Here is a 14,225-nt window from a genome sequence, read left to right on the forward strand (position 1 = left end):
ATATATAATGAGTGATGTAAGACAACTGAGGAGAGGGTCTCTATATATAATGAGCATTGAAGACAACTGAGGAGAGGGTCTCTATATATAATGAGTAATGAAGACAACTGAGGAGAGGGTCTCTATATATAATGAGCATTGAAGACAACTGAGCAGAGGGTCTCTATATATAATGAGTAATGAAGACAACTGAGCAGAGGGTCTCTATATATAATGAGTGATGTAAGACAGCTGAGGAGAGGGTCTCTATATATAATGAGTGATGTAAGACAACTGAGGAGAGGGTCTCTATATATAATGAGTAATGTAAGACAACTAAGGAGAGGGTCTCTATATATAATGAGTAATGTAAGACAACTGAGGAGAGGGTCTCTATATATAATGAGTACTGTAAGACAACTGAGGAGAGGGTCTCTATATATAATAAGTGATGTAAGACAACTGAGGAGAGGGTCTCTATATATAATGAGTAATGTAAGACAACTAAGGAGAGGGTCTCTCTATATAATGAGTGATGAAGACAATTGAGGAGAGGGTCTCTATATATAATGAGTAATGTAAGACAAATGAGGAGAGGGTCTCTATATATGATGAGTAATGAAGACAATTGAGGAGAGGGTCTCTATATATAATGAGTAATGAAGACAATTGAGGAGAGGGTCTCTATATATAATGAGTGATGTAAGACAACTGAGGAGAGGGTCTCTATATATAATGAGTGATGTAAGACAACTGAGGAGAGGGTCTCTATATATAATGAGTGATGTAAGACAACTGAGGAGAGGGTCTCTATATATAATGAGTGATGTAAGACAATTGAGGAGAGGGTCTCTATATATAATGAGTGATGTAAGACAACTGAGGAGAGGGTCTCTATATATAATGAGTGATATAAGACAACTGAGGAGAGGGTCTCTATATATAATGAGTGATGTAAGACAACTGAGGAGAGGGTCTCTATATATAATGAGTGATGTAAGACAACTGAGGAGAGGGTCTCTATATATAATGAGTAATGTAAGACAACTGAGGAGAGGGTCTCTATATATAATGAGTGATGTAAGACAACTGAGGACAGGGTCTCTATATATAATGAGTAATGTAAGACAACTGAGGAGAGGGTCTCTATATATAATGAGTAATGAAGACAACTAAGGAGAGGGTCTCTATATATAATGAGTGATGTAAGACAACTGAAGAGAGAGTCTCTATATATAATGAGTAATGAAGACATTTGAGGAGAGAGTCTCTATATATAATGAGTAATGAAGACATTTGAGGAGAGGGTCGCTATATATAATGAGTGATGTAAGACAACTGAGGAGAGGGTCTCTATATATAATGAGTGATGTAAGACAACTGAGGAGAGGGTCTCTATATATAATGAGTGATGTAAGACAACTGAGGAGAGGGTCTCTATATATAATGAGTGATGTAAGACAACTGAGGAGAGGGTCTCTATATATAATGAGTGATGTAAGACAACTGAGGAGAGGGTCTCTATATATAATGAGTGATGTAAGACAACTGAGGAGAGGGTCTCTATATATAATGAGTGATGTAAGACAACTGAGGAGAGGGTCTCTATATATAATGAGTGATGTAAGACAACTGAGGAGAGGGTCTCTATATATAATGAGTGATGTAAGACAACTGAGGAGAGGGTCTCTATATATAATGAGTGATGTAAGACAACTGAGGAGAGGGTCTCTATATATAATGAGTGATGTAAGACAACTGAGGAGAGGGTCTCTATATATAATGAGTGATGTAAGACAACTGAGGAGAGAGTCTCTATATATAATGAGTGATGTAAGACAACTGAGGAGAGGGTCTCTATATATAATGAGTGATGTAAGACAACTGAGGAGAGGGTCTCTATATATAATGAGTGATGTAAGACAACTGAGGAGAGCGTCTCTATATATAATGAGTGATGTAAGACAACTGAGGAGAGGGTCTCTATATATGAGTACTGTAAGACAACTGAGGAGAGGGTCTCTATATATAATGAGTGATGTAAGACAACTGAGGACAGGGTCTCTATATATAATGAGTAATGTAAGACAACTGAGGAGAGGGTCTCTATATATAATGAGTAATGAAGACAACTAAGGAGAGGGTCTCTATATATAATGAGTGATGTAAGACAACTGAAGAGAGACTCTCTATATATAATGAGTAATGAAGACATTTGAGGAGAGAGTCTCTATATATAATGAGTAATGAAGACATTTGAGGAGAGAGTCTCTATATATAATGAGTAATGAAGACAACTGAAGTAAGAGTCTCTATATATAATGAGTAATGAAGACATTTGAGGACAGGGTCTCTCTCTATATCTATATATCTATATCTATCACAAATAACATTTCCAGGCTGGCAGTAATGACTTTCCTCGGACACTCACCTGTCCACAGGGGGCGTTTTGCAGGGACACTGTAAAAGTCCCAGACGTGAGGCTCTTCGCCAAAATGTACTGGCACAGGGCCTGAAAGGTGTATTTACGGCCATCGAATGTCATAATGTGAAAGTCTCCTGTGACAGAACATTCCGCTGGCAACAGAGAAACACAGAGAGCAGGGACTGTGCTCAGTATCACTTCCAGTATACACAACTGTAAAAGCAGATGAAACGCAGAGTGCCACTTCCCAGGGGGGTTTTGGCCAATCAGCAGAGACAATTATACACATATAACTTGTAGGTATATATAATTATATATCTGTAACTGACCTAAAGCTCCATTCATGACCACTGGGTTTGGAACTGAGGAAGACTGTATATACAAATATCCTGTCTCATATCTATGGGGGATGTCCGCTCCCCAGCTCATTATCTATGCAGCAATAACACTTGTCCGCTCCCCCACTCATTATCTATGCAGTAATAACACTTGTCCGCTCCCCCACTCATTATCTATGCAGTAATAACACTTGTCCGCTCCCCAGCTCATTATCTATGCAGTAATAACACTTGTCCACTCCCCCGCTCATTATCTATGCAGTAATAACACTTGTCCGCTCCCCAGCTCATTATCTATGCAGTAATAACACTTGTCCTCTCCACAGCTCATTATCTATGCAGTAATAACACTTGTCCTCTCCCCAGCTCATTATCTATGCAGTAATAACACTTGTCCTCTCCCCAGCTCATTATCTATGCAGTAATAATACTTGTCCTCTCCCCAGCTCATTATCTATGCAGTAATAATACTTGTCCGCTCCTCCCGCTTATTATCTATGCAGTAATAACACCTGTCCGCTTCCCCGCTCATTATCTATGCAGTAATAACACTTGTCCTCTCCCCAGCTCATTATCTATGCAGTAATAATACTTGTCCTCTCCCCAGCTCATTATCTATGCAGTAATAACACTTGTCCGCTCCTCCCGCTTATTATCTATGCAGTAATAACAACTGTCCGCTTCCCCGCACATTATCTATGCAGTAATAACACTTGTCCTCTCCCCAGCTCATTATCTATGCAGTAATAACACTTCTCCTCTCCCCAGCTCATTATCTATGCAGTAATAACACTTGTCCGCTCCCCCGCTTCTTATCTATGCAGTAATAACACCTGTCCACTTCCCCGCTCATTATCTATGCAGTAATAACACTTGTCCGCTCCCCCGCTTCTTATCTATGCAGTAATAACACCTGTCCGCTCCCCCGCTCATTATCTATGCAGTAATAACAATTCTCTGCTCCCCCGCTCATTATCTATGCAGTAATAACACTTGTCCACTTCCCAACTCATTATCTATGCAGTAATAACACTTGTCCGATTCCCCGCATATTACTATCTATGCAGTAATAACACTTGTCCACTCCCCAACATCATTATCTATGCAGTAATAACACTTGTCCACTCCCACGCTCATTATCTATGCAGTAATAACACTTGTCCGCTCCCCAACATCATTATCTATGCAGTAATAACACGCTCATTATCTATGCAGTAATAACACTTGTCCACTCCCCAACATCATTATCTATGCAGTAATAACACTTGTCCACTCCCACGCTCATTATCTATGCAGTAATAACACTTGTCCGCTCCCCAGCTCATTATCTATGCAGTAATAACACTTGTCCGCTCCCCCGCTTCTTATCTATGCAGTAATAACACCTGTCCGCTCACCCGCTCATTATCTATGCAGTAATAACACTTGTCCGATTCCCCGCATATTATTATCTATGCAGTAATAACACTTGTCCACTCCCCAACATCATTATCTATGCAGTAATAACACGCTCATTAACTATGCAGTAATAACACTTGTCCGCTCCCCAGCTCATTATCTATGCAGTAATAATACTTGTCCGCTCCCCCGCTTCTTATCTATGCAGTAATAACACCTGTCCGCTCCCCCGCTCATTATCTATGCAGTAATAACAATTCTCCGCTCCCCCGCTCATTATCTATGCAGTAATAACACTTGTCCACTCCCCAACTCATTATCTATGCAGTAATAACACTTGTCCGATTCCCCGCATATTATTATCTATGCAGTAATAACACTTGTCCACTCCCCAACATCATTATCTATGCAGTAATAACACTTGTCCACTCCCCCGCTCATTATCTATGCAGTAATAACACTTGTCCTCTCCCCCGCACATTATCTATGCAGTAATAACACTCACCTGGACAGGTAAGATTTGTGCAGATCCATTTACCGCCAGAGCAAGTGCTGGAAAGAAAATCACATTCATTAGAAAGACCCGAAATAGATTAAATTGGACAGTAATTTCTGCAGAGCAATGGTTGTTTGCAGTGTGGGTGGGTGCAGAGCAATGTTTGTTTGCATTGTGGGTGGATGCAGAGCAGTGTTTGTTTGCAGTGTGGGTGGGTGCAGAGCAATGTTTGCTTGCAGTGTGGGTGGGTGCAGAGCAATGCTTGTTTGCAGTGTGGGTGGGTGCAGAGCAATGTTTGTTTGCAGTGTGGGTGGGTACAGACTGCAGAGCAATGTTTGTTTGCAGTGTGGGTGGGTGCAGAGCAATGTTTGCTTGCAGTGTGGGTGGGTGCAGAGCAATGTTTGTTTGCAGTGTGGGTGGGTACAGACTGCAGAGCAATGCTTGTTTGCAGTGGGTGTGGGTGCGGAGCAATGTTTGTTTGCAGTGTGGGTGGGTGCAGAGCAGTGACTGTTTGCAGTGTGGGTGGGTGCAGAGTAATGCTTGTTTGCAGTGTTGGTGGGTGCAGAGCAATGTTTGTTTGCCGTGTGGGTGGGTGCAGAGCAATGTTGGCGGGTGCAGAGCAATGATTGTTTGCAGTGTGGGTGGGTGCAGAGCAATTTTGTTTGCAAAGTTGGTGGGTGCAGAGCACTGTTTGTTTGCAATGTGGATGGGTGCAGAGCAATGTTTGTTTGCAATGTTGGTGGGTGCAGAGCAATGTTTGTTTGCAGTGTGGGTGGGTGCAGAGCAATGGCAGGAAGACGTCACTTTATCCACGGTGCGGAGAGGAAACCACCATTTGGCGAGGATACCATGCGTGACAGATATATAGGACATGTGACATTAATTACAGAACATACACCCACCCTACACAAGGAGCAGGTCTGGGGACATATATAGAAATGGTTGATGCAGTTTTTTTTAATAAATATACATTTTAGCTTATTCTGCTGTGTTGTCTGTAGGTGGAGTCTTTATTGAATGGATTCAACAATATATGAGACTATACTTAAAGATCATCACATAGCTCCTTGCAAAATGTTGCATAATACATTGACTAGCCACAGATTAGTGCATACACAAAGCTATATAAAGTTCTCGCTCACCGTATGGACACAATCAGTTTCCCCCCCCAGAACCCATCTGACCACCATATCTGTACCTCACTCAGAACGTCCCAGTATATCCCTAACTCCACCCCACCGTCCTCCTTCCCCAGCAGCTCACCAATTGTTACACTGATCCTGCACAATGGAGCCGGCCTGGTACGGGGTGCCCAGGAAGTCACACGGGCATTCAGTGGGGTTCACACAAGTGCCATTTTCAAAAATCAAACCTGTGAATAGAAAACAAAAAAAGCTGCAACATCATTGTGAGAATAAATCTGATCCCACAACCTCATAACTTCACTATGACTGGCTGATGTAACATCAAAGTGTTCCCCAATGCTGAGCACTTACTAAACCAAGAGCTTCTCTGTATCATGTATGTAGGTGATATACATGTATGTAAGCATGTATGGGGTATGAATAAACACAAGCGCTATAGTGGAGTACAGGCAAAGGTCTACACGTCAACGGTGAGCAGGACCTGAACTTCCTTGTCACTTTTCACTCTGTCTCCTGGCACTGCTTGGTAGATAGACCCCTCAGTCTCTTTTCTTCTACTCCTCCCTCACTCAGCAACTACATTATTTTCTCCTCTACCACCAGTTTTCACCTCTTTTCTCCATCCATGGTCCCCTCTACCTTCTCCCCCTCCTTCCCTTCCTCTGTTTCTCTTCATCACATATAAGTCTCTCCACTGCATCTCCCACAACTCCAGTATTATTCCCTTCTCTTCCACCATGGTCCTGCTGCACCACCACTAAACCCTGCACCCTCTCTTTTCTCCAAGTTACCTGTCCTCTTCCCCCCCCCACACCGCGCTAAACTTCTACCTTACCCACCACCTGCTGTCACCCTTCCTCATTCAGAAGCCAGCCACATAACCCCACACTCCTTTTCCCCCTGCTCTAGATCAATATCACCTCCACACTACAACAACCCTAATAATCTCATTCTCCTCTCGCCTCTTAACTCTGTCCCTCTCTCCTGTTCCCTCTGGAAAGCCAGCTTTGTCTATAATAAACTGGTCCCCGTTTATGAGCACTTCATCTACAACGCCTTGATTCTCCTTGCAATCACCAAACCCTGTATTTACCCATCTATCCTTGGGTCACTCCTACCAACTCTTACCTTCTGAACCCTCCATCTCATTCTTTCCATCCGACACTAATGACATTTGCCTCTTCCAACTTCTTCGAGTAGCTGCCTTTTTTTCTCTCCCTGGCCTTCACTCAAAAGTCCTCCATCACTTGGCTTCCTTGCTCTTAATCTTCAAATGGGCTCTCAAGACCCATTTCTTCCTCAATGCTATCCAGCGCTCATCCTAACCCACTGCTCCATGCTCCTTCTTCACTATCTACCCCATCTGTGTCACCCCTGTCTGTCTGACCCTCCCCTCAGAATGTAAGCTCTCGCGAGCAGGGCCCTCTTCCTCACATGCTTCTTCTTGCCTTACTTTTACTCTCATTTACAATGGCACCTAAAACTTGGTTACTGATACCCTGCTGCTTATTTAGGTGTTATGCAGCATTGTTTATAGATCATGTACTTGTCCTGCATTGTCTGTACTGTTAATAACTGTTGTCTTGTGTGCTCATTTGTTTCAGTACTTTGTAAGGCGCTGCGGAACCCTTGTGGCGCCATATAAATAAAGGTTAATAATAATAATAATAATAATAATAATAATGCAGAAACAGGGTTTGGGGGATATCAGAGGTGGTAAGAATGACGTTACCTGCAGGACAATAGCAGCCGTCCACACAGGAGAACTCGTTGTCCAGACATGCCTTCTTCTGGTGACAGGAGGTCGGACAGCAGTCTATACAGTCATTGTACACCAGACCAGCATCACACGGGATCTCTGTATATATAGAGACATAAACAGTACTCACACCAAGTACCAATATTACAGATTAATCATGAGCAAGATGTCCGTGTGTCTGTACATTCTGTGTTATGCAGGATTGTGTTTCATATATAGCACAAGACGTTTTATTGAAGTAACTGGGCCTAGTTGATGATTGTTCAAAGATCTCCCCCCCAGATGGGACATGGAAAATTAATTATTAATTAATTAAAATAATTATGCCCAATTCAGTAGCTACTGGGAAATATTTTATACCCAGCTGCCGGGGTAACAGCCCTGTGCCCAGATGTCTCCATCAGACCTACCACACTGTTTATACATTGCCCGCCATCCGTGGAGAGGGTGCCCAGCATGGGCACAGCCGCGTGCATACTCTGTCAGAGCGCTACACCAGGTGCCAACATCACCATCTGACCTGGGAGAGAAAAGCCAGTCAAAATATTTTGTACACGCTGATCACCAGTAGCATGAGGATTAATTACAGAAGTCCCTAATGTTCACTAATAGAAGGTCACTTACACACACAGATCACTAATATTCATTACTAGCAGTAGCAGGTCACTTACACATACAGGTCACTAATGTTCATTACTAGGAGGTCACTTACACATACAGGTCACTAATGTTCATTACTAGCAGGTCACTTACACATACAGGTCACTAATGTTCATTACTAGGAGGTCACTTACACACACAGGTCACTAATGTTCATTACTAGCAGGTTACTTACATATACAGAGGTCACTAATGTTCATTACTAGCAGGTCACTTACACATATAGGTCACTAATGTTCATTACTAGCAGGTCACTTACACAGACAGGTCACTAATGTTCATTACTAGCAGGTCACTTACACACACGGGTGACTAATGTTCAATACTAGCAGGTCACTTACACACACGGGTCACTAATGTTCATTACTAGCAGGTCACTTACACAAACATGTCACGAATGTTCATTACTAGCAGGTCACTTACACATACAGGTCACTAATGTTCATTACTAGCAGGTTACTTATAAGTACAAAAAACAAAAAAAAAATTTAAATAGAAAATTAATTACACACATGGGTCACTAATGTTCAATACTAGCAGGTCTATTACAGTCACAGATAACTAATGTTCATTACTAGCAGGTCACTTACACGTACAGGTAACTAATTAGTAGTAGGTCATTACACGTACAGGTAACTAATGTTCATTAGTAGTAGGTCACTTACACATACAGGTAAGTAATGTTCATTACTAGCAGGTCACTTAGACGCATAGGTCACTAATGTCCATTAATAGATTACACGTACAAGTAACTAAGTAACCAGCTAGTTCATTACTAGCGGGTCACTTAGACACACAGGTCACTAATGTTCATGACTAGTAGGTCACTTACACGTACAGGTAACTAATGTTCATTAGTAGTAGGTCACTTACATGTAGAGGTCACTAATGTTCATGACTAGTAGGTCACTTACACGTACAGGTAACTAATGTTCATTAGTAGTAGGTCACTTACATGTAGAGGTCACTAATGTTCATTACTAGCAGGTAACTTAGACACACAGGTCAGTAATGTTGTGAATAGCAGGTCACTAATATTCATTAATTGAAAGTCACTTACACGCACAGGTCACTAATGTTGTACTAGCGGGCACTTACACGCATAGGTCACTAATTTTGTAATAACAAGGCACTTACACGCACAGGTCACTAATGTTGTACTAGCAAGGCACTTACACGCACAGGTCACTAATGTTATACTAGCAAGGCACTTACACGCACAGGTCACTAATGTTATACTAGCAAGGCACTCACACGCACAGGTCACTAATGTTGTAATAACAAGGCACTTACACGCACAGGTCACTAATGTTGTACTAGCAAGGCACTTACACGCACAGGTCACTAATGTTGTAATAACAAGGCACTTACACGCACAGGTCACTAATGTTGTACTAGCAAGGCACTTACACGCACAGGTCACTAATGTTATACTAGCAAGGCACTTACACGCACAGGTCACTAATGTAGTAATAACAAGGCACTTACACGCACAGGTCACTAATGTTGTAATAACAAGGCACTTACACGCACAGGTCACTAATGTTGTACTAGCAAGGCACTTACACGCACAGGTCACTAATGTTATACTAGCAAGGCACTTACACGCACAGGTCACTAATGTTGTAATAACAAGGCACTTACACCCACAGGTCACTAATGTTATACTAGCAAGGCACTTACACGCACAGGTCACTAATGTTGTACTAGCAAGGCACTTACACGCAAAGGTCACTAATGTTATACTAGCAAGGCACTTACACGCACAGGTCACTAATGTTGTAATAACAAGGCACTTACACGCACAGGTCACTTGCACAGCTCGCCATGAAGGGGAACGGACTAACTAACTCATGACAGCTTTCAAATGGAGCTTGTAGTAATGAGCTACACATTGAATGTGCCACCTAGGGAGAGATCACAACGCCACAAATAATTATTAAACTTTGTATGTTACATCCATCACATTAAAATCCATCCCGCCACAGACTCTGAGGTCCTCATTTATCACCTCCTCTTCACCCTCAAACTGTCCCCCTTGAACCCATTCCCTCCCCAAAACATTACACCCTGGTAACATGCTAATCCCCAACACATTATACCCAGATAGCAGTCTAATCCCCAACCCATTGTACGCAGGTAACAATTTAAAAAGGTAACATTCATATCCCCAACCTGTTATAACATGGTAAAATGCTAATACCCAACCCATTATACACATGTAATACTCTAATCCCCAACCCATTATACACATGTAATGCTCTAATCCCCAACCCATTATAGACATGTAATACTGTAATCCCCAACCCATTATACACATGTAATATTCTAATCCCCAACCCATTATACACATGTAATACTCTAATCCCCAATCCATTATACACATGTAATACTCTAATCCCCAACCCATTATAGACATGTAATACTATAATCCCCAACCCATTATACCCAGGTAACATAATAATCCCCAACCCATTATACCCAGATAACACTGTGATCCCCAGCCCATTATACCCAGGTAACATAATAATCCCCAACCCATTATACCCAGGTAACACACTAATTTCCTAACCCATTATACCCAGGTAACATAATAATCCCCAACCCATTATACCCAGGTAACACACTAATTCCCTAGCCCATTATACCCAGGTAACATAATAATCCCCAACCCATTATACCCAGGTAACACACTGTGTGCCTGATTCAGAGCCGGACGCTATTTGCGCTCGCTCGTTCAGAAAAAGGGGCCGGATATTTAAATAGAGCGCTCGCTCTTTGCGGTCTGTTGACGCCTCTATGTCTGAACGAGCGAACGAAACATGCGCTCGCTATGTTTTAAAAAACGCCCCCTGGCCGCTCGCATCCTACGTCATCTCCACTATTTATTAGATTAATCGAGTACACCGAAAGGCGTATATGAACTGCTCGCAGTGCTTGTGGTAGGATTTTCCTACCGCAATCATGCGAGCAGTTCAGGCTAAAAGACAACCAAGTGACGTGGTCGATGCCGCTGCTTTGTTAATTATGCACACCCTTAAAACGCCCGTTTTGACCGTTTGGCACGCCTGCATTCGGATCTCCACTCCCCGTTTTCAAGCACCTTCCCCCGTTACCACCCACAAACGCCTCATTCTGTCACTCAAATTAGCAGGCATTCCCTATTTTGCGGGCACACAATTTCCGACCACAATGACTACTTCGCGCATGCGTTATACAACCCATACGCATGCGCAGTTGTGCGAACAATGCTCGGAGCGAACGAGCTGCCGCTTACGAGCGGCTGTGAATCAGGCCCTAATTCCCTAACCCATTATACCCAGGTAACATAATAATCCCCAACCCATTATATACAAGTAAAACACTATTCCTCAACCCATTATACCCAGATAACACTGTGATCCCCAACCCATTATACCCAGGTAAAATAAATCCCCAACCCATTATACCCAGGTAACACTATAATCCCCAGTCCGCTATATCCAGGTTATGCACTAATCCCCAAACCCATTATGTCCAGGCAACACACTAATCCCCAACATGGTATCAAAATAATCCCCCAACCCAAATACACCCAGTAATGCTCTAATCTCCATCACATTATACACAGGTAACACACTAATAACCAACCCATTATATTCAGGCAACATTATAGTCCCCAACCCATTATATCCAGGTAACAAACTAATCCCCAACCCATTATACCCAGATAACACTGTGATCCCCAACCCATTATACCCAGGTAACATAATAATCCCCAACCCATTATACCCAGGTAACATAATAATCCCCAAACCATTATACCCAGGTAACATAATAATCCCCAACCCATTATATCCAGGTAAAACACTATTCCTCAACCCATTATACCCAGATAACACTGTGATCCCAAGCCCATTATACCTAGGTAACATAATAATCCCCAACTCATTATACCCAGGTAACACACTAATTCCCTAACCCATTATACCCAGGTAACATAATAATCCCCAACCCATTATACCCAGGTAACACACTAATTCCCTAACCCATTATACCCAGGTAACATAATAATCCCCAACCCATTATACCCAGGTAACACACTAATTTGCCACAACCCATTATACCCAGGTAACATAATAATCCCCAACCCATTATACCCAGGTAACACACTAATTCCCTAACCCATTATACCCAGGTAACATAATAATCCCCAACCCATTATACCCAGGTAACACACTAATTCCCTAACCCATTATACCCAGGTAACATAATAATCCCCAACCCATTATATACAGGTAAAACACTATTCCTCAACCCATTATACCCAGATAACACTGTGATCCCCAACCCATTATACCCAGGTAAAATAAATCCCCAACCCATTATACCCAGGTAACACTATAATCCCCAGTCCGCTATATCCAGGTTATACACTAATCCCCAAACCCATTATGTCCAGGCAACACACTAATCTCTAACATGGTAACATAATAATCCCCCAACCCAAATACACCCAGTAATGCTCTAATCTCCATCACATTATACATAGGTAACACACTAATAACCAACCCATTATATTCAGGCAACATTATAGTCCCCAACCCATTATATCCAGGTAACACACTAATCCCCAACCCATTATACCCAGATAACACTGTGATCCCAACTATACCCAGGTAACATAATAATCCCCAACCCATTATACCCAGGTAACATAATAATCCCCCACCCATTATATCCAGGTAAAACACTATTCCTCAACCCATTAAACCCAGATAACACTGTGATCCCCAGCCCATTATACCTAGGTAACATAATAATCCCCAACCCATTATACCCAGGTAACACACTAATTCCCTAACCCATTATACCCAGGTAACATAATAATCCCCAACCCATTATACCCAGGTAACACACTAATTCCCTAACCAATTATACCCAGGTAACATAATAATCCCCAACCCATTATACCCAGGTAACACACTAATTCGCCACAACCCATTATACCCAGGTAACATAATAATCCCCAACCCATTATACCCAGGTAACACACTAATTCCCTAACCCATTATACCCAGGTAACATAATAATCCCCAACCCATTATATACAGGTAAAACACTATTCCTCAACCCATTATACCCAGATAACACTGTGATCCCCAACCCATTAAACCCAGGTAACATAATAATCCCCAACCCATTATGCCCAGGTAACATAATAATCCCCAACCCATTATATCCAGGTAAAACACTATTCCTCAACCCATTATACCCAGATAACACTGTGATCTCCAGCCCATTATACCTAGGTAACATAATAATCCCCAACCCATTATACCCAGGTAACACACTAATTCCCTAACCCATTATACCCAGGTAACATAATAATCCCCAACCCATTATACCCAGGTAACAAACTAATTCCCTAACCCATTATACCCAGGTAACATAATAATCCCCAACCCATTATACCCACGTAACACACTAATTCCGTAACCCATTATACCCATGTAACATAATAATCCCCAACCCATTATACCCAGGTAACACACTAATTCCCTAACCCATTATACCCAGGTAACATAATAATCCCCAACCCATTATACCCAGGTAACACACTAATTCCCTAACCCATTATACCCAGGTAACATAATAATCCCCAACCCATTATATCCAGGTAAAATACTATTTCTCAACCCATTATACCCAGATAACACTATGATCCCCAACCCATTATATCCAGGTAACATAAATCCCCAATCCATTATACCCAGGTAACACTATAATCCCCAGTCCGCTATATCCAGGTTATACACTAATCCCCAAACCCATTATGTCCAGGCAACACACTAATCCCCAACATGGTAACATAATAATCCCCCGACCCAAATACACCCAGTAATGCTCTAATCTCCATCACATTATACACAGGTAACACACTAATTACCAACCCATTATATTCAGGCAACATTATAGTCCCCGTCCCATTATATCCAGGTAAAATACTATTCTTCAACCCATTATACCCAGATAACACTGTGAT

General features: G+C 41.9%; 1 protein-coding gene across 1 annotated transcript in view; it reads right to left on the reverse strand.

The window, feature by feature from the left end:
• The window catches only part of OTOG (otogelin), a 288,440-nt gene that overhangs the window by 237,357 nt on the left and 36,858 nt on the right, over positions 1-14,225 (reverse strand). The window contains exons 8-13 of the mRNA XM_088458241.1: positions 10,001-10,107; positions 7,951-8,060; positions 7,514-7,639; positions 5,900-6,008; positions 4,646-4,692; positions 2,411-2,556 (exon numbers count right to left, since the gene is read on the reverse strand). Of these exons, the coding sequence (XP_088314367.1) occupies positions 2,411-2,556; positions 4,646-4,692; positions 5,900-6,008; positions 7,514-7,639; positions 7,951-8,060; positions 10,001-10,107 (645 nt within the window). The remainder of the gene's footprint in view (positions 1-2,410; positions 2,557-4,645; positions 4,693-5,899; positions 6,009-7,513; positions 7,640-7,950; positions 8,061-10,000; positions 10,108-14,225) is intronic.

This window comes from Taudactylus pleione, unplaced genomic scaffold (genome assembly GCF_031769625.1).
Source record: "Taudactylus pleione unplaced genomic scaffold, aTauple2 ptg000820l, whole genome shotgun sequence".
NCBI lineage: Eukaryota > Metazoa > Chordata > Amphibia > Anura > Myobatrachidae > Taudactylus > Taudactylus pleione.